Source organism: Macrotis lagotis, chromosome 1 (genome assembly GCF_037893015.1).
Source record: "Macrotis lagotis isolate mMagLag1 chromosome 1, bilby.v1.9.chrom.fasta, whole genome shotgun sequence".
Lineage (NCBI taxonomy): Eukaryota > Metazoa > Chordata > Mammalia > Peramelemorphia > Peramelidae > Macrotis > Macrotis lagotis.
The window spans coordinates 781642405-781665522 of NC_133658.1; the positions used below are offsets into that span (position 1 = coordinate 781642405).

Here is a 23118-nt window from a genome sequence, read left to right on the forward strand (position 1 = left end):
TGTTGACTATATTAATATAATTACAACCTAATGGCTCATCCAGCAATTGAAATTTGGACAGGAAGAGGTTTTTTTTTTTTTATTTGAAGAACTCTTGCCATCTCAGTCATATGACATATAGTTATGATCACCTAAAAATTTATCTGGGATAGTCTTTATGTTCACTTCACTACATAAGACTACATTAGTACTTAGGAACTGCAAAAACAAAACTAAAGTAAAAGAAGAAAATATATATGATTAATTTTAGAAAGCATCTAACCCTTATTTTGCTAATATTTAACAGTGTAATTTCATCAAACATTTAGCAGATGTCTCTTCAATAACAAATTTCAGAAAATTTGAGCTTCTGAAAATATGGAAGACATAAAACCCATTGCCAAACATTGAACTGTATAATTTTAGCTTGTTTTAGCAATTCCATGTAAATTAGTTGTTTTCCTTCACATCTTTCTGTCTTCTTTCTCATTCCACTTATCTAATATTGCCTCTTTTCCCTGTTGTAAAAATAAATAAATAATTCAAGAGAATTACTCCTAAAAAACTGAAGAAAATATTCAAGCAGAAGTCTACCTAGTAAGCTATTTTTTCTGCATAATAAAAATATTACAAATTTTATAGAACATAATATTGAAGCCAAATAGCAATGTTTTCTTCGTTGGCATATTGCTATAGCTTAAGTACTATGAATAAGAACAATGCTCAAATGTTATAAATCTAGTTATACTTCATTAGGGAGATGTAGAATGAAAGGTTCTGAAAGCAAAATGCTGTATGATTAAGTTTAGCTATTAAAGTGAATCTTATATTCACACGTATAAAAAGACAAGGAAAAATGAAATGCAAAACTTTAAATCAAATAGTGCCATATGAGATATAATGAATAAGGGGATTTCAAATCAATATAATACTATTTCTATAATCTAATTAGCTTAATCAGTGTGAAATTATGATAGAGAGATAGTAAATCATAGTGCAAAATGGCTGAAAGGGCCACCCCTTCTCATAAGTTATTTCAGTGTTTCCATTAACAGAACACCAAATACCTCAATCATCCAGTAATGAAAAGGGGGAAGTGAATACACATTATTGATATTTCTAATATAGCATAGGCACTGTACTAAGCATTTTATAAATATTATTATGTTTTATCCTCACAAAAACTCTGAAAGGTAGGGGCTATTCTAGTTTATAGTTTATATTTGAGGGAAATGAGGCAGTGTAAGATTAAATGACAGCTATTAATGCAACTGAAATCACATTTGAACTCAGGTCTTCCTGACTTTAGGTGCAGCACTCTACCTGCTGAGACACCTAAATGCCTCAGTGTGAAGGAGAAAGATGTTACACAGCTATTGGTTTGGCAAGCAATTAAAATTTATCTCTTTTCTACATATGAATAATTAAAAAATAATAATTTTGAATGTCAATTCTTTTAAAAGGATACTATGCTTCCCAATGTTTAAAAATGGATGATAAATAATAGAAAATTTTTTTTGAATACTCAGAGTCATCATTCTTAATATTCAACAGTCCAACAAAGAAATGTAGAGTCCTGTATTTCACAAAAAAAAATACAGAATAATTATGAGCAAACTTATGGAGGTAAGAAGTTTCCATGCACAGGTAAGAGAGGGCATATAGTTAAGTCCAGTTTGGCAAGAGTTTAAATATATCAAAGGATGTATGTCAAGTTGAATGGCAAACTATAGTGGAGTGTTACAGGGACCTTGTCCTGTTTTAATCAAAACATTTTAATCAGTAATTCAGATGAAAGAATAGATGAAATGAACAACATATTTGTAGAAGACTTAAAGCTGTGAGGAAGTGAATGTTGTATGACTGACTCTAAAGAGACGTATCAAGTTTAATAAAATTAAAGCAAATGCAAATATATGTAAAGTGCCCCTGAGGGCATAAAAATTATTACAATATAGGGAAGGCATGATGGACAAATAGTTTTCATGAAAAAGAACTTGAGAGGTACAAACTCAATCGGTTAATAATATGACATGGCAAAAAGGTTAGCATGATCTTAAGAGGTATGAATAGCTAAGATTTAATTAGTAATCTATGTGTATGTATGTATGTATGTATGTATGTATAATCACATCAGATGCTCACCAAGATGTTATATTATTTTATTATGAAAATGCAGAAACTGAGGACAGAGAGTTAAAGTGGCTTGCCAACATCACATAGTTAATTTATGTCTGAATCAGGATATAAACCTAGATTTTCCTGATTCCAAGTCTAATTCTCTATAAAGTATATCAAATCTCTATACACTATATTATCCCCAAAAGAAAGACGAAAGTCTAGAATGAGAGTGTTGATGGTCCCACTCTTGCTGTATCCTGCACCAGTCAAACTATATTTATTTGTTTGTATTGTATTGAGTTCTGCATGTTACATTTTAGGAAGAATAATGGCAAAGAGATAATTAGGGAAATTTTCTGGACTGGATTATCAGATATGGCTTTATTGTGATTGTGTTTCTTCTCTTCTTCCACTCTATGAAAAGAGTTTATAAAATTTACTTTTCTAGAATGAAAAATTAATACATTTCTATTCATTTGACATTCATGAAATTTCTTTATATATTAAACATTTTTACTCATTCATTCATTCAAAAATCATTTATGAGGTGTCTGTTATGTTCAAAACACTATGATGGGCTTGGGCTAGAAATGTAATTATGCCATGATATCTGTCATGATCTGTCATAATTCTAACAGTGAGAACAGTTGGCAATAAAATATCTCTTTTTAAATTTCAACATACATTTCATTGCACTGGTCACAATAATTCAAACAAGGAAAATACCAACCTACAAAATTTCTTGAATATTTTTGAAAGAGCTTTTCATGTTTTCCTCAATATAATTTTTATCTGATAGAATGTTTGACATGTCAGATAAGTGCAGATTAATAATTGTAAAATCATTTCTAATTAAAGGCTAAGCTGAGTAAATTAAATTCATTTGAAACCTGTATCAACTCTTTGAGGTCTAATATAATAACTTAAGAAATAATCTTAAATAATAAGAATGTGTAATGAAATGATTTTAGAGCTGGAAAGGACCTCACTGTCCATTTACTACAAGATATGTAAAAAACAAAGGAATTCCCACCTAACACCTACTCAGCAATTGTCATCCACCCTTAACTTGTAGATCTGCAGGGAAGGAGAACCCAAGGTAGAAAATTTTATTTTCAAGGAACATGCTAAAATATTCAAGATCAAAATAATTTTTTCTACATTGCAAAATAAATAAATATATGTTTTCATGTCTGTGATATTCATTTCAAAATTATTTTCTATCTATGTTTCTTCTGGAAAATGCATATATGTATATATGTATGTATATGTATGCATGTGTGTATGTGTGTGTGTGTGTGTGTGTGTGTTTGGGAAAATACAGAAAATTTGTGAGAAAGTCCACCACCAATAGATCAAATTATTTGAGCCATATTCTAATGAATGTTAATAGTGACATCTGGGGTGGAGCCAAGATGACAGCATGAAGCTAGCATGCTCCTGGAGCTTATCCATAAGCAACATTAAATGAAGCCTCTACACCGACATTAAAGCTACAAATAACACCAAAATAAAAAGTAAAACAAATTCTCAAATGTAGACATCATAGAGGATCATTAGTGAAGGTCTGTCTCTCCTGGGGAAAAAGAGGAAATAGAGTGCAACGAGGTTGGAGAGCAAGAAATTTAGCATAGTGCAGTCAAGGTCCTGACAGCTACACAACAGTCTAGGTCCAGGCTCAGCTAGATAGAAGGTAAGCAGGAAGGATTCCAATCCCAGACAAAGTCTGAGCCCTAGGAACACTGAAGCAACAGACAGTAAAAGGTTGGTAACAAACCACTTCATAAGCAGGGACTGGATATAAAGAAGGAAACAAACCTCTGTATAGCTCAGTACTATCCTCCCTATACCCCAGGAGCAGAATTCAACTATCAATGTAAGCAAAAAAAAATTTAAAAAAATAGTGCTAACTATAGAAAAATAATATTCAGATAGAGATGATAAAAATGTCATCTCAGATGAAAAAAAAATAGTGGCAAATTAGCTACAAGAGAAGTGACAAAAGTTTATGAATTGGACTTATATCCAAAATCTCATAAAATAATTTTAATAAGGTTTTAAAAGCCAAAGAAGAAAGGAAGAAGAAAAATACAGGAAAATTATGAAAACACTGACCAAAGAAAGCATTTCCTTTAAAAGTAAAAGTAGGGGGCGGCTAGGTGGCGTAGTGGATAAAGCACTGGCCTTGGAGTCAGGAGTACCTGGGTTCAAATCCAGTCTCAGACATTTAATAATCACTACCTAGCTGTATGGCCTTGGGCAAGCCACTTAACCCCATTTGCCTTGCAAAAACCTAAAAAAAAGTAAAAGTAACCAATTGGAAAGAAAAGAATATCTCATCAAAAAATAAAATTGATGAACTGGAAAAGGAACGCAACTCATCTAAATGTCAAATTGACCATCTGGAATTGGAATGAAACTCATCAAAAAAAAAAAAGATTAACCAACTGTAAAAGGAAAACAACTCATTTGAAAGTAAAATTAACCAATTGGAAAAGTAAAAACAAAAGCTAACTGAAGAAAATAGAACCCTAAAATTTAGAATTGGAAAATTAGAAAATAATGAATCTATGAGACACTAAGATTCCATTAAACCAAATCAAAAGGCAGGAAAAAATGACAAAAGAATGAAGTACCTTTTAGGAAAAACAAATGACTGTAAAATAGATCGATAAGAGATAATTTATGAATTATTGGATTAGCAGAAAGCTTAGATAAAAAAAAAGAGCTTGAAAAATGTCTTTCAGTAAATTATGATAGAAAACTGTCATAGATCAAGAAGACAAAAGAGGCCCCAGAATAAAAGCTTCAAGGACTATCATAGAAAAGTTCCAGAATTTTCAACTTAAGGAGAAAAAAACTGCAAACTGTCAAAAAGAAGCAATCAGAATTATACAAGACATCAATTTCAGCATTAAAAGAGCAGAGGACCTGAAATATGGTATTTTGGAAGGAAACTTTCTTGGATTAGAACCAAGAATTAATATCCCTGAAATATTCAGCATCATCTATTCAAGGGGAAAGATGTATTTTCAGTGAAATGGAGGAATTCTAAAATTTTTTTTGATAAAAAAAACAAAAAATGAACAGAAAAACCAATCTTCAAATACAAGACCCAAGAGATGCATAAAAAGGTAAATGAAGAGGAGAAAAAATGCTAGTAAAGAATATTAAAGTGTGTATATATATATATATATATATATATTCATATATATATTCCCTACAAGGGAATATAAAACTTAAAACTCTTGAGAATTGCATTTCTCTTAGGATATTTAAAGAGTTGAATATAGTTGCAGGGATTGTTCTTAGAGGATATGGATATGGTTAATTCTTGTCTTTCATTACAGAAGATCAAAATGACATCACTATATATGGGACAAATTATGGTGTATTCGATTGTGGCTGATTAGACCAATATCAGCTCAGAATGCTCAGGTGAGCTCAGGTGATCATCTGGGATCTTTACTCTAAGCTTATGTATTTCACATTTCCTTTGAGCTACTTTAATTCTGCCTTGGTCATAGGCCTCAGCACTTTGTCTGATGAGGGAATTCTATGCTGGGCAGTCCTGAGCCAGTGCTTCCCATGCCTTAATTCTATTAATTATTAACATCAATTCTAACATTCTTTTTATTAATTTATTTTAATTAAAGATATTATTTGAGTTTTACAATTTTCCCCCCATCTTACTTCCCTCCCCCACCCCACCCCCCCACGGAAAGCAATCTGCCAGTCCTTACTTTGTATCCATGTTGTACCTTGATCCAAATTGGGTGTGATGAGAGAGAAATCATATTCTTAAAGAAGGAAAAATAAAAACTTATTGCAGCATTTTTTTTTTTAAATTTTGGTTAAACATTGAGGATTTTTTGAGAAAACGTTTTGGCATGTGCTTTTGTCAAACTATGAAATTTCAAAATGTGAAAAACTCTTGAGTTGATAAGTCTTCAAGCTATTTGTTCCTTTTTTCAGGAGGTATTTGTGTTTAAATTAGTTACTTTTAAATTTTGGAGAAGAGATGAGAAGTCTAAGAGGTAACAAGATCAGACAAGATATTTGTTTTTTTCTAAATTAAAGGGAATAGTCCTTGAACTTTGTTCAAACTCCACAGCTCCTTATTTGGATACAGATGGCACTCTCCTTTGCAGACAGCCCAAAATTGTTTCCGATTGTTGCACTGATGGAATGAGCAAGTCCTTCAAGGTTGAACATCACTCCCATGTTGCTGTTAGGGTATACAGTGTTTTTCTGGTTCTGCTCACCTCACTCAGCATCAGTTCATACAAATCCCTCCAGGCTTCCCTGAAATCCCATCCCTCCTGGTTTCTGATAGAACAATAGTATTCCATGACATACATATACCACAGTTTGCTAAGCCATTCCCCAATTGAAGGACATTTACTTGATTTCCAATTCTTTGCCACCACAAACAGGGCTGCTATAAACATTTTTGTACAAGTAATGTTTTTAACCCTTTTTCATTATCTCTTCAATTCTAACATTCTTAAGAGTACTTCCAGGTTCTACACTCAAGACTTGACCTTACTTTCCTAGATACCTTACTTAAGAAGGGCTATACAATAGGGACAGGGAGTAAGAAAATATTTACAAGGGTTAAACATAAATAGATTATCAAGTGATCTTGCCTTAATCCATACTTTAGTCAATGAGTGTGTTTGGGGTCCTAAATGGAAAAAGGAAGAGAATGTAACTGATACTTTGGTTGGAGAGGCTTGTAGGGCTCTGGTTGGACTACTATGGAGACAGAGGGTGTACTTAAAGGAACTAGACAAGAAAACATCATGAAAAGATTTTATTTTGATTGACACTTTAGCTACAATTGGAAGGAGTATACTTGGGAAAAAAGTATAAATAGTTCATGAAATGATTTGGCTCTGCATGATGTTTTGTCTCATTATGATTGTTGTCCATGAAAGGTACTTGAAAAGGGCATATGGTATAACTTTAATATAATTTAATGTGATTTATGACTCTTGGGAAGTGTTTCTAATGAGACAGAAGAGGGTAAGATACTTAGTGGTCATGAGGTGATGCTGCCTATCAATCAATCTACCAATCAACCTTTTGAGAACAGTATTTCTATCAAGACAGATAAAAGAAGTACATTTGACAAAGGAAGTTGTAGGTTCAATACAGGGCTGAAACAATACAAACATAAAAAGAAGGAGATTGTACTAGGAGAAAGTTAGTCATTAGTAGATAAATAACACCAGGAGAAGAGGCACAAAAACTTATTACAGTAGAAGGAAATAAGGGAGGGTGTGAACATTAAGCAAATCCTACTGAATAGATTTTTCCCAGAGAAGGAATAACATACATTTCAAAAATTTATCCTATTCTACAGGGAAGATGGGGGGAGAAAGGGAAAGAAAGGAGAAGAGATTGGATAAGAGGGAAAGGGAAAGTAAAAGTAAATTAAAGTTAAAATTTAAAAAGAAAATTTAAAGGGAAAAGGGAGCAATGAAGAGGAATAATTTCCTTTTTAAAGGGGAAAAAGGAAAGAATAAAGAAGGGAAAGACACAATTAGTACACAAGAATATGGAGGGAAATACACAGTAATTTTTTTTTGCAAGTCAAATGGGGTTAAGTGGCTTGACCAAGGCCACACAGCTAGGTAAATATTAAGTGTCTGAGGCTGGATTTGAACTCAGGTACTCCTGACTCCAGGGCCAGTGCTCTATCTATTGTACCACCTAGCTGCCCCACAGTTAGTAATCTTAACTGCAAATGCTATTGGGATGAATTCTGCCATAAAATGAAAACTGATAGTAAATTGGATTAAAAACTAGAATCCTACAATATAGTATTTACAAGAAATGCATTCAAAGTAGAGAGATACTCACAGGGTAAAGGGAAAAAGGCTGGAGCAAAATATAATATGCGTCAATGAAAGTAAAAAAAAATCAAGGGTAGCAATACTGATCTCACTCAAAACAAAAACAAATGTAGATCTTGCTTAAAAGAATAATAAAGGAAACTTAAAAGACAGCATAGGTAATGAAGCTATAGGATTATTAAACATATATGCATCAAGTGGTATAGAAACTACAATTTTTTTACAAGAAAAACTGAATGAATTACAAGAAGACAGACAACAAACCCCCCTCTCTCAGAATTAAACAAATCTAACCATAAAATAAACAAGCAGGAAGTTAAGAAGGTGAATAAAAATCTTAGAAAATTTAGGCAAAATAGACCTCTGGAGAAAATTGAATGGATAGAAAAGAATACACCTTTTTCTCTGCAGCACATGGCACCTATATCACAATTGACCATGTACTAAGGCATAAAAAAAAAACCTGACAAATTGTAGAAAGGAAGAATAAATGCATGATTTTTCAGATCATAATGTGCCATGGAAAATAAATAAACTAATTTTAAAGTATGAGTGGATCAAATAGCAAATAGAAATTATAAACCATTTCCTTCAATAAAATAATAGCAATGAAACATACTAAAATTCATGGGATATGGGAGAAATATTATATCTCTAAATACTTATATAAATAAAATAGATAAAGAAGAGATCAATGAACTGGGCATGCAACTAAAAAAAGCTAGAAAACAGAACAAATTAAAGATCTCTAATTAAATACCAAATTAGAAATTCTGAAAATCAAAGGAGATTTTAGTAAAATAGAAAGTAAGAAAAGCATTGATCTAATAAATAAAGTTGATTTTTATGAAAAAACAATAAAATAGGTAAACTGTTGGTTAATCTGATTTAAAAAAGAAAGACTATCAAATTGCTAGTATCAAAAAAAAGGGTGGACTCACACCAATGAGAAAGAAATTAAAGCGATAACTGAGAGCTATATTACCCACCTATATGTCAATAAATATGACAACCTGAGTGAAACGAATTGATATTTACAAAAATATAAACTACTCATATTACCCAAAGAGGAAATAAAATACTTAATTCCACTTCAGAAAAATAAAATGAAAAAACCATCAATAAACTCCCAAGAAAAAGTCTCCAGATTCATATTAATTTACAAGTGAAATCTCCAAAACATTTAAGGAACAGCTAATTCCAATTTCATATAAACTATTTTTGAAAATAGAAGAAAATGGAAGTTCTGCAAAATTTCTTTTATGACCAATGGGGTGCAGATATCTAAACCAGGAAGAGTCAAAACATACAAAGAAAATTATAGACAGATCTCCCTAATGAATATTGATGCAAAAATCTGTAAGAAAGTTTTAGCAAATAGATTACAAGTTTTTTCCCTAGGAAAATATACCATGAATAGATAGGATTTATAAAATGTAGGCAGGATTACCCTGACTATTCACCAATGAGGGGAGAGGGGTGGAAAGAGAGTGTGGGAGGGAATTTTGTAACTTAAAAATATTTATAGGCATATGGATGAAAGTTGAAAAACTTTCATAATATGTATTTGGAAAATTAAATATAAATAAAAACTAAAAAGTAGGCAGGGATGGTTCAGTGTTAGGAAAACAATCAACAAATTAAACATTCATTAAAAAGCTCAAGAGAAATCACAAAATTATCTCAATAGATGTTGAAAAGGCCTTTGACAGAATACAACATTCAGTCTTATTAAAAAACACTAGAGAGAGGGAGTCTAGGTGGCGTAATGGATAGAGCACTGGACCTGGAGTCAGGAGTACCTGAGTTCAAATCCAGCCTCAGACATTTAATAATTACCTAGCTGTGTGGCCTTGGGCAAGCCACTTAACCCCATTGCCTTGCAAAAACCTAAAAAAAATACTACAGAGTATGGGAATAAGTGGAGTTTTCCTTAAAATAATAAATAGTATCTATCTAAAATATCAGCAAGCATTATATGTAATGGGGATCTACTAGGAGAATTTCCAGTAAGATCAAGAGTGAAACAAGAATATCCATTATCATTATTATTATTCAATATAGTGTTACAGATGTTTACTTTAGCAATAAGAGGAGAAAATAAATTGAAGGAATTAGAATTGTCAGTGAGGAACTAAAACTATCACTCTTTGCTGATAGTATACTTAGAGAACTCTAAAAAATCAGCTAAAATGGCTTTGGGTTAGAAAAGGAAATTTCATTTCAAGTAATTGTAGACAATATAGAATGCTTGGGAATGTATCTCCCAAGAAATTCAGAAACTGCATAAACACAATATTTTTTCACACAATGTCAGATCAAAACAATTAGAAAAATGTAAATTGTTTATGGTTGACCTGAGCTAATATAATAAAAGTGATAATTCTACCCAAATTAAACTACATATGCAGTACCATATCAAACTACCAACATCCTATTTTACAGAGCTAGAAAAAAAATAGTAACGCAATTCATCTGGAGTAACAAAAGGTCAAGAATACCAAGGGAATTAATGAAAAAAAATACAAAGGAAGGTGGTCTAGTAGTACCAGATCTAAAACTATCCTATAAAGCAAGAGTTATCAAAACTGCCTGGTACTGGTTAAGAAATAGAGTAATGGACCTGTGAATTAGAATAAGTACAAAGATATAGCAGTAAGTGGTAGTAGCAAACTACTGTTTGACAAAGCCAAAGTCGCTGGAATAAAAGCTCACTATTTAACAAAAAGCATAGGAAAACTAGAAAATATTATGGCAAAAAAACTAGGCATAGATCCATTTCTACATATGAAAAATGCTCCAAATCATTACTGATTAAAGTACTCCAATTAGAACAACAATGAAGTATCATCTCACACCTGTTAGATTAGCCTAGATGAGAAAAAGGGAAGATTATCAATTTTGAAGAGGTTGTGGGGTGATTGGGACATTGATGCATTGCTGGTGGATTTGTAAATGGATCCAATCTTTCTAGAGACCAATATGGAACTATACTATTCCCAAAGAGCAATAAAACTGTTCATACCCTATGACTCAGCAATTCCAATTCTAGGACTATATCCAGAAGAAACTGTAAAAAATGGGAAAAGTCCTACATATTCCAAAATATTAATAGCATCTCTTTTTTATAGTGTTAAAAAATTGGATATTCAGTCCATCAAATAGGGAATGACTAAGCAAGTTATGGTACACAGAAACTATGGACTATTATTTTTCTATAGGAAAAAATAAATGGTCAGACTCTAATGGAATGACTTACTAGATCTGATGCTGAGCAAAAGGAGCAGAACCAAGAGAACAGTGTAAACAACATTGTGAGATGAACAACTGTGTTGAAAGCAGCTCCTCTCAGCAATTCAGAGAGCTAGGACAACTAAACTGACTATGAACCATATTATACCCATCCAGAGGAAGAAAAACAAAACAAAACAAACAAAAATAAAAACCCTTCAGAATCTGATGAATACTTTATGAAAAAATAACTTTTATGTGTCTGTTTCTCTAAATCTTAATTCCTCATATCCAAAATGACAAACCTATAAATATGTTTAACAAAAATATGTATGTGCAATATTAACCTGACTGTATGTTGTTGAGGGGAGGGGGTGGGAAGGGAGGGTGGAAGGACATTTTGTAACTTAAGAACATATATATGGGGAGCTAGGTCACACAGTGGATAGAGCACCAGCCCTGGAGTCAGGAGTACCTGAATTCAAATCCAGCCTCAGACATTTAATAATTACCTAGCTGTGTGGCTTGGGCAAGCCACTTAATCCCATTGCCTTGCAAAAAAAAAAGAACATATATATATGTCTGTGGATGGATGAATATTCAAAAACTTTCATAACATATTTGTAAAAATAAAATATAAAAAATACCCAAATCCCACACCCTCTTCCAAAATAAGGTCAAAATGGGTACAGGATTTAGAAATAAAAGGCAGTGCCATAGGGCAACATCATAGGGCAATGCTAAGGAGCAATGAACAGATTAAGAAATGCTCTATCTGTTGTATCTGTGGAAAAAGGAGACATTTATGACCAAATAAGAAATAGAGCACATTATAAAATGCAAAGTGGATAATTTTGACTATTTTAAATTTAAAGATCTTGCACTAATAAAACTAATGCAGCCAAGATTAGAAGGAAGAAAGCTGAGAAACAAATTTAACAGCTAAGGTTCTGAAAAAGGTCTCATTTCTAAAATATCTAGAAAATTGAATCAAATTTATAAGATTCCAAGTCATTCCCCAATTGGAAAATAGTTAAAGGATATGGACAGATGGCTTTCAAACAAAGCTATACATAATCATATGAAAAAATGCTCCAAATCATGACTGATAAGAGAAATGTAAATTGAAATAACTATGAGATACAACCTCACATCTATCAGATTGGTTAAGATGACTAAAAGGGAAAATGATGATGCTGGAGAAGTTGTAGGAAGATTGGGACATTAATATACTGTTGGTAGGATTGTGAACTAATCCAACCATTCTTATACTATGCCAAAAGAAAAATAAAACTGGCCATACCCTTTGTCCCAACATTACCCCAATTAATAAGTCTATATTCAACAGAAACTTTAAAATATGAGAAAAGTTCCACATGTTCAAAAATATTTATAGCAGCTCTTTTTGTAATGGCAAAGAATTGTGCATTGAAGGGATGCTCATCAATAGGCAAATGGCTGAACTAGTTGTGGTATATAAATGTTATAGACTATTACTGCTCTACAATGAACCATGAATGGTTGGATGTAGAGAAGCATGGAAAGATATACATGAACTGAGGCTAAGTGAAGAGAGCAGATTGAGAGAATATTGTACATTTTAATGATAACATTGTAAGATGACCAATATGATGGATGCAACTCCTCTCAGCAGTTCAGACATTTAGGACAACCCTGGAAGACCTTTTTATGGACAATGCCATCCTCATCCATCCAGAGAAAAACGAGCAAACAAACAAAAAACACAGAATATGAAAGGATACCATGCTCACTTTTAAAAAACAACTTCTCCTATGTTTTTCCTTCCTATCTCATGGTTTCCTTTCTTTTCCCCTTGGTCCTAATTCCTCATACACAAAATACCTAATACATAAATATGTTAAACACAAATGAATATGTACAATGTGCACTAAACTGTTCACTCCTAAGAGGAGGGAAGTATGGAGGGATGATAGTAGAAAAGTGTGTAACCTACGCAAGTGAATGAAAGGTTGAAAAACTTTCATAGTATATAATTGGAAAAAGAAAAGAATTTAAAATAAATGTTAATAGCATACATAGATTCATTGACATTTTTGAACCATTCTCCTTCTATCAACTGCAAGGAAGGTGAGCAAAATTATACTGTCAATCTTTGGTCATAAAAGAGAATACCTTGATGTATTAAGTCCTGCTACATGAATAATTTATGAGCTTTTAAAAATGTAAATTTGAGTCATGTCAAAACACAACATAAAAATCAAAAATTGTAATGAAATAAGTCTACATGTAGATTCTGAAAGATAGTATTTAAAAGTATTTTAATTAATATAGGAATAACACTAACAGTTCACTAGAACAACTGGCAAAAGTAACCTGACTTCTAAAAGTTCCCGCTCTAGAAACAGGGAAAATATTTGAAAGGAGAGAACAAGGTTCAATCATAAAAATGAATTGAATAAGGCAAATACCATTATAACTATCTGGTATAATAAGTAGAACACTGAATGTTGAATCTGGAAGACCTTAGTTCAAATCCTGCCTCACATACTAAAGAGCTAAAACCTGGGTCAGTATTTTCACCTCTCAAGTTTCAGTTTTTTCAGTTGTAAAGTGGAGATTTCAATAGTAGCACCTCACATTATTACCGTGAGGGTGAAATGTGCACTTTGCAAACCTTAAAGTGCATATTGTGTTAGCTATTATTACTATATAGATCATAAATTCACCAACTGTTATCAGAGTTCAAATCCTAATCTTGATAATATTGTGTCTGTGCTCATGAACAAGTTATAAAAACTCCCAGTATCTCAAGTTTCCATCTATGATTATAAGTATTCTAAGCTATAAATGACTATTCTGCATATGGGATGAGAACTTCCATAATGGAGACTCTTAACAAGAACAAAAAGGTACAAAAGCATTTCTTAAAATTCGTTTAAGCTTTCTCTTCTTCTTTGTAGCTATCTAACATTGAGATAATTCTAGATTTGAGAACTCAAAAATGCAAACAAAATCTTTTACTTGTAATTCCACAAAAATCTATCAAATAAAATCACTGAATATTATTCAAGTGATTAAACAATTAGTTGCTCATTTTTAAGCAGAGTTTTAGGCAGTGGTTAAGCACTGCAAAAAGGAATTTTTTTATAAATAGCCTGTCTTCATAAATGGCATCATGTTGTCCATATAAATAAAAATATTATGAAAAAGCAAACTGAGAAAAATCATTTTATAATATTAAAAAAAATCCTACTGGGACTTTAGTGAAAACTGAAGTTTCTGGATGTTCAGTTTAATTTATCACATTATATGTCATTCATGATAGAAAACTACAATGTCTGGATTAGGCATTCAATAGAAATTCAAAGTATTTTACTAATTGCAATTGAAATTGTTGAGCACATCAGTATTATAATATAATAACATATTTCATTTAAGTCTTATTTCAAAATCTAAATTTGGTGATTGTCTCTTTTATATTTACTAATTTTTCAATGAATAAAGTAAGTTTGAATTTATATATTTATGATAAAATTCACAGAACAGGCAAAACAGGCAAAACAGACAAAAAATTTGGATGTAATGGTGGGAGTATATATTAACATAATCTTCAAATGGATCACTAACAGGAAAACACTGAATTTTTCTGTAAAATATATTTTGGAAGCTGTTCTTTGAATGGGTATGATTTAGGGATAGGGTTGTGAGGTAAATTAGAGGACAAGGATTGGGTCCAGGCTCTGTCACTATTGATTGATTTCTAGTTAATCAGTTTGCTTCAGTTTCCACATATAAAATAAATGAGTAGGGCATATCATTTTTAAGTTCCCTTCAGGCCTAGGGATCTTTTAATATTATCTATTACCCATTACTTTAAAAAAAAACATATCATAGAGAATTCTCCCTCCTCCCACCACCATCCCTAAAGGATAAGTATCCCCCAACTATCTGCCCCAATAAATCTTTTCTTTCCATGTATTCTCTTTCCTGGGTAAATTATCTACTTCTATAGCTTCCATGCATCTGTATATGATGTCTCTCAAGTGCCCATCTTTAGCTTTAAATTTTTCTCTAAACTTTAAAAGAACATCTCCACTTGGTTGACTTGCCTCATATTTAATATATCGTCACTCGATTCACCAACTTTTCCCCAAAAATCTATCTACTCTGCCCTGACCACAAATTACAAGATGACCATCAACAGGATGTTCTTCAGGGCAAAATTCTAGAAAGCATATTTGCAGAGAGAAAAGAGCCTAATGATGACAGTTTCTCTCATCTCAAAATTTTCAAGGATATATGGCCTTCAGGTTGGGGGAGAAGTAAATGATCATAGCTTCAGCACTAGAAGAGACATCAGAGGTCAGCTAGTCTAGTTTCTTCACTTTATTGATGAAGAAACTTAAGCCAAAGGCTAAATGTCTTGCATGTAGTCACAGAGATAAAACTAAAACCAGAATTTGAAAGCAGGTCCTCTTGACACATAATCTAGACTGAACCAAAGGTATAAAAGAAGGATGCAAGTTTTTATTAAAGACATTACATTTCAGGGACTGTGTTATATGATAAGGACTCAAATAAAAGTACAAAGAAAGCCACATTCTAATAGTTACAGTCTAATAGAGGAAGATAGCATGCAAAAGGGACTTGAAAGATGGGGGTATGGTTCTGAAGTTAATTGATGTTAGAAAAGGAAAGAAATGAAGGCACACAGACTATGTTGAGACCCTCCACAAAATGGAGAAAGCAGGAACAACTGACTGATGAGAGAAGGGGACATGGAGATTAAGAAGTAATACTCCTTGGGGTGTGGACTGTAAGGATGAAAGTAGAGGGTTAAGTGGAACAAGATCACCGAGTTTAATGAAGGAAGCTATAGATATTGAATTACTTAGGGGAAGCAATAGATGCTTAAAAACAGTTCTTAAGTTTCTGTGAGTCAGAACAGAAATGAACTCAGCTTTGATATATTAGCTGACCCAATATTCCTTCAAAACTACAGTCTGCAATTCCTGATTTCTTAAAGTTCCAGAGCTAAGAAAACAAACTGACAGTCAGCACACACACAATAACAGTGGAGTCATAGGATGTCAGTTTTTGACCTGAGAACCCACGTTAAATCAGGATCATTGTCCCATCCTTTCCATCAACCATCATCTTATAATATCTTATTTGCTTTTGGGAAGGAAACATTCCTTTCCAATCTTGTCACCATAAAAAGGCCTTCAAATAGTCTGCAGGCTCCACTAGGATGAACCACAGTCAGAATGCATGTGATTCAAGGTAGATGAAGGATTAAACAATACTGGTGAAAATTAGTGGGGGGGTACTTCCTGGATGGAACTACTTAATTATATTCACCTAGAAGTTCTGTTTAAAGTGTTCTAGCATTTTCAGGTGAAAACCACAATTGTTTCAAACAGCAGGAATTCTTAGGGTGCAAGAAGCAGTAGCATTTAGAATTTATTAACATGCACTATCAAATTCCAGGGAGTCAGGAATGAGGGATGGAGAGTAAAGGGGTAAGGTAAAGATACAAACCATATATACATATATATATATATATACATATACATATATACATATATATATATATAATACATACTTCTTTGAGGATTGTCGCATTTACACAAAAAGTCAACTATTTCTTTGTAGCTGTTAGTGAACAACATTACTCTGCAAGAGTATAATTAACTTGATCTCTTGGAAGTTGAGCTATAAGAATGACCTTTTAATCTTCTGGTCTTCCTCAAGAGGGATAAAGAAACAGGTCAACACTATACTGACCACAAACTGCACAATGGAAAACAAAAATAGAATCTTTTGGGGGAAGTTGCTGGGAAATGTAGTTCTGAGAACAGAGGGTTGGGAAAAGAAAACAAGACAAATAAGGATCTGTTGAAAGTCCCTATCAAAAAATTGAAAGGAAATACTATCACCAAGACCACATGAGGTATCCAAAGGAGAATGACTCATAGTGGAGAAGGTATAGGTGGGGTGTGGCGAGTTAAGATTCCAAGAACCATAGAGGAGATATTAGAGACATGACTTGCTCATTTGGTTTGGGAGTATCTTCTGATGAATAGGGTTTACCTGACTCATCCAAATTTCTCAATTTATGATGATGGCAATACCACTATCAGACCAAGCTCAAATTCTCAGTTCTATATTTATTCTGCTCTTTTTGTTCTCACATCCTATTCAATCACAAAATAAATCAGAAAGCATTTATTAAGAGTTTATCTTGTGCCAGATTCTATGTGCTAGGCACTAGAAATACAGGGAAATGCAAAAACAGTCCTTTCCCTCATAGAACTCGCATTCTAAGAGAGTGAAACAACATCTGCTATGAATAGAATATCTTTTCCACCACATACTCATCTTCCTTCCTTCAAGACTCATCTCAGATTCTATTTGGGATCATATATTTAGACATGGAAGGGTTCTTAGAGATCATTTAATGTTAACTTTCATTTTACTGATGGAAAAAACTGAATCCCAGAGAAGTTATGTAATTTGTTCAAGTTACCATAGGTGCTTCACACTGAAGCTCTCTGCATACAAGCATATTTGCTACTAAATTATGATTTGTTCCATGACTATTTCCCTAATTCTTTCTCTCTGTCAGTCTGTCAATCTGTCTCCCTTTCTGTCTCTCCCCCCAAAGTATTCACATCTTTTTTGAACCATTTATACCACTGTTTGACTTCTATATAAATAATGATCCTATTTTCACTTGAATTATTCTCATTTGTGTGAAAACTTTATTCACCCACTAAACTGGAAACTCCATAAAGGGTAGATCTAAATCTTTCATAGCTCTCTATTGTCTATAAGATAAAATATAGATATAAAAACTAATCTTAATTTGGTGTTCAAGACTTCAATTTATATATCCAACCTTATTTCATATTATCTCTGTTCTACATTTAAGCTAAACTAGACCTAGCCATTCCCTGAAATCAAACTATTATCTCTTGTCTCACTGTTCCTCAAACCTGAAGTATATTCCCTTTTCACCACCAAAACTGTTTTTTTTTCTTTCAAGGAAGGGCTTCATTCCTCCAGCTAAAAATTTCTTTTGATTCTGTGATGTCCCAATTTTTCAGGAGCTCTTTTGATCCATTAATTTGGTATCATCATGTTGTGTTATTTTTTCCTTCTGGTGTTTTATTCATTTGTTACATGTCTTCCTCTCCCCTAAACAGTAAGTTATTCATGGGCAGGATGCTTAATATAACTGGATCATATTTGATTTTTTTTGTATATATACTAGGCACTTTATTTGGATCAAATTGAATCATTTTTCCATTTAATTTAAATAATCAAAAAACCCTTAAAATTAGTATAGGTTACCTTAAATGTGACATTGTAATGTGACAGTCTGTTAGATCTGGTTCAAATGGCCAAAGAAAGGCTGTGAGTTGTATCATTTGAAAGTGAATTTAGGTTATGGTTAGTTTATATTATTAATTAGTTATGATTAATGATGTACTGCTGGAATGCTCACATCTTCATTTTTATGGTTTTTGCAATACAGAAAATGAAAATTCACTAGTCAGGGGATTATTGGGACATATGAATGATGGGGAATTATCATAATAAGAGATGATTTTGATGTTATTGTTATTAGTCATTTTAATAGAGTATTAGTTATTCCTGGCAAAAGTTAACTTTAACCAAAGTTATCTGTATCTGAGTTATTTGAACTGATTTTGAGAACCTCCAGAATTTAATTCTCCTTAATTCTGATTTAAAGACTTGATCTAAGAGTAATCCTTGAGAAGCATTGCACTGTCTTTAGAGTATTAATCTACATATTATTCTACAATAAACTATATTAGTAAAATGCTTTATCACTTGTTTTGATTATTTTTAAAAATTAAAAAATGAAGTTGAGTAAATTTTCCATTTAATAGGAAATAATATCAAAATGTTTGTCTCAAGGAACCGTGGAGTTTAAATGAAGAGTAAAACATCTGCAATTTTTAAAAGTTGTCTTATGTATTATGTCATTTTGTTATCTCTAATGTTTTCTTTCTTCCTTTAGGATTTGCTTCTTTTCTCACACCACATGCAACATTGATCTGTGTTTAGCATGGCTACAAATGTAAAGCGTATATCAGATTGCTTTCTGTTGGGGAGCGGGGAAGGAAGGAAGGAAGGAAGGAAGGAAGGAAGGAAGGAAGGAAGGAAGGAAGGAAGGAAGGAAGGGAGAAAAATTGTAAAACACAAATCCTTACAAAAATGATTGCCTAGAAATTATCATTATGTAGTTGGAAAAACAAATAAAATATGTATATTAAAAAGACTAGTTTGGACTATATGGCCTACGAGGTCCCTTCTAAATATGATTTTCTATGTTTTTATCAAATATAAAATGTACAACTGAATCTTGACAAAGTTACCATCTTATTGTGAATTTAATATGTATATACATATGAAATGATTAGAAAATGTTGGGATCGTATATACTGCTGTTAATGTGTGGTGCTGGTCAAAAATTCTAGAGGCCAGAACAGAGAAAGGAAAAGAGATACAGGGACATATCATATTTTTGATCAAGTATTTTGGATATTTTAGTCAAACATTCATCCTTTATGTCACGTTTGTGATTAAATATATGTAGTGAAAAAATAGCAACCTCTAAACAACTGCATAAAACAAAACAAAAAAAGTTTGTCTTTTGTCATAGTGGGTTACTTGTATGATGTGGTGAAATTATTCCCTTTTATTCATCATGAAGAGATGTTTAAAAATTTGTGAGGTCTGCTTGAGTCCTTCAATATGTGATAGTTTATGTTACTTATGGCAACTTAAAATAGCTTAAATTAAAACAACTTGGAAACTTAGTCTTCATCCTGGGAAAAAGGAAAAACTGATTACATACCATCTCTAGTACAATACCACACAGTTCTCTTCACTGACAGATTCTTATAATAAGCTATGAAGTCCTGAAACATTCCCATGACACTAGAGAAAAGTCAATAAAAAAATACACCTCAACAAGAAATAAATTAGCACACTGGCAAAAAACCTAATACTATGCAAACACTATAAATTTGTAATGAAACTAAAATTATTATGTGGTTTTATTACTTTTCATTCTCCATCTTAATGTTTAATAAATGTTTATGGAAATTTCTCTTTGGATTTAATTATACTGTCTGATTCATAGGATATTATGTGAGAACTTTATGATGTTATATCTGATAAATGAAAACACTGATAAACTCTTTATAAGTTGTAATTTCCAGGATTTTTTTCCTCTAGAAATCCCTCTAGTGATGCAAATAAACTTTTGATTAGTGAAATCAATAAATATGTTATATCTTCTCTAAAGGGAAAAACAAACAAACAAACACGGGAAAGGAACCTAAATGAAAAGACTGGCTAGATTTTTAGATTTGAAAATTTTCATCATTATTTTAGAAGAAATAAACTTTCAGATTAAGCAAATTTTAAAATAATCTCCCTTTGGAAAAAGTGATGTTATTTGGGTAATCTGATTGAATTTTTTTCTGAATTACTTTTCTATATGTTGGTAGTCTGTAGATTTGAAATATATTTTCCCTGAGGTCTGCTTATGCTTTTATCACCAGTAGGAATAATGGTAGATTAATTCATCCTTTTAAGAAAACTACTGTTTTAAGATTTCCTCCCACCCATCCACCAAAGAGTAGTTACCCAGCATTGAGCTACTAATTAAAATTATGCAAAGTCCTGGACTAGTTGAGCTATGAAAGCACTAATTAAAACTCACTGTCAAACAGACAGTTACAATGTCATTGTCATTTATGTTTAATCCTGGATTCTATTCAAATGGATATAAAGCAAAAATGGTTGAGTTCGGGGTTTCAAATGGAAAAAAAAATTATGGAAGAAATAAAATCAGGTGTGACACCATCTGTCTGCAGACCAAGAGTACTGAATACCACTGAAAGGTACCTAAAGTTCCAGGCCCAAATTCCTATTTTCATTATCAAAATAACTCCACACAAACATCAAGAGTCTTATTCTGTGGGCAAAGTCTATGTAGTTTCAGTGGTAGCATGATTCAACTTTTGAGAAGAATTGAGAGATTCCATTATTTGCTCCCTTCAATGAAAGCATCCCATTAGGTGGTAAGAGGATTACCTGAATTGGCCTCCCATCAGGTGTCAGCACTTCCTCTGAAAGTTCCATCATCTTCAAGGCCATCAAGGCAATGGGTTTAGCATGACAAAGACTCTTCCTGTGCAGTCCTGCTGCAACACAGTATGCATCGCCTATTGTTTCCACCTGCAGCAATCAGATGAATTAAATGCAAACATGATAATGAGCTAGAATGAAAATGATTACTTATCTGCAATCACATACATTGCTAAAAAAAGTCAGCAAAACATTAATAAATTAAGCAATTAGGCAACTGCACATAATTATAGTCAAGTATGCAAACAGGCTGAATCAAATGCTGATATCTAGGCTCCATAGCTGTTCATTACCATTTTCACCTCGGAAAATCATCAAAATCATGAACAACTGGAATGTGATATAATCATCCCTTAGGAAGACAGAATGGTCTATATTATATTATAGCTGGACACATTTCCTAATTATTGGCAGTATCACCACAATGACATTCAGTCACCCTCCTTCTTTGCCAGCTTCTTAGCCAGGCAAATTGTTGGATCAGTGGATAGAGAGCACTATAGTTAGAGAGACCTGAAATCAAATCTGATCTTATATATCTGTTGTTTGATCTTGGATAAGTCACTTAATCTTTGCTTCTGTTTCCACAACCATAAAAACTGGAGATAATAACAGCATCTGCCTAGAAAGTTTATTTTGATGATCTGATCAAATGAGTATTTGTAAAGTGTTAAGCATAGTGTCTGACACAATAGGCATTACATTTCTTTCCCCATCCCATTGACTCTTTACATGGAAATCTCCCTGAAACTTTATGCGTTAAAAGATCATTCAGCTCCAACATGTCAATTATTCTAGTCCACCAAAATACCTAAAATTCCTACCATAAAAGAATAATTATTTTGACTGAAAGATATTATCCATTTCTTCATTTAAGATATAAAGTATAGGGGGCGGCTAGGTGGCGAAGTGGATAGAACACTGGCCTGGGAGTCAGGAGTACCTGGGTTCAAATCTGGTCTCAGACACTTAATAATTACCTAGCTGTGTGGCCTTGGGCAAGCCACTTAACCCCATTGCCTTACAAAAACTTAAAAAAAAAAAAGGATATAAAATGTCAATGACAGCTAGGTGGCACCCTGGAGTCAGGAGGACCTGAGTTCAAATTCAAACTCAGACACTTGTTACTTAGCTGTGTGACCTTGGGCAAGTCACTTAACTCCATGGCCTTGCATATACGTGTGTGTGTGTGTGTGTGTGTGTGTGTGTGTGTGTATTATCACATCAAACTTTTACCACCTTGGTAGGAATTTGTTTAGCAGAATGTAAAACAAACCAGTTCCATTACAGAGTATAGGATGGGTCAATTATGAATGAGTGGGAAGATATTAATCAATCCCCAACATAGAACCCTTCCTAAGAATGTCAGACAAATGCAAGTGAGAAACCTAGGAAACTGCATGAAAACATTTAGCACCTCAAATTGGAAAGGAGGTATGAGGGAGGGAGGTGGAAGGATCATAGAGACAAATTTGACCTGCCACAAATTTGCACAGAAGTTTAATGAATTCATTATGTAATCTTTTGTGTTAGTTCTATGGGACACATGAACTTTGTCCTCTTATATCTCTCCCACCAAATAAGAGATACAATTCCATTCAATTCAACATTTTAAAATTATTTTTTGTGCTAGGCACTGTGATTCCATTAACAAAAATAAGTCTTTGATCCCAGAGAATATTATATTCTATGGGAAAGATGTAGTTTGTTAAAAGAACAATAACTGAATTTATATGGAATTTTAAGGTTTGTA

The 23118-nt window shown here is 32.7% G+C and overlaps 1 protein-coding gene across 3 annotated transcripts in view; it reads right to left on the reverse strand.

Annotated features, from left to right (window-relative positions):
* The window catches only part of GUCY1A2 (guanylate cyclase 1 soluble subunit alpha 2), a 406888-nt gene that overhangs the window by 104183 nt on the left and 279587 nt on the right, over nt 1–23118 (reverse strand). For all 3 annotated transcript variants that reach the window (XM_074216597.1, XM_074216599.1, XM_074216598.1), the window contains exon 6: nt 21312–21455. In XM_074216597.1, coding sequence (XP_074072698.1) covers nt 21312–21455 — 144 coding nt within the window. The remainder of the gene's footprint in view (nt 1–21311; nt 21456–23118) is intronic.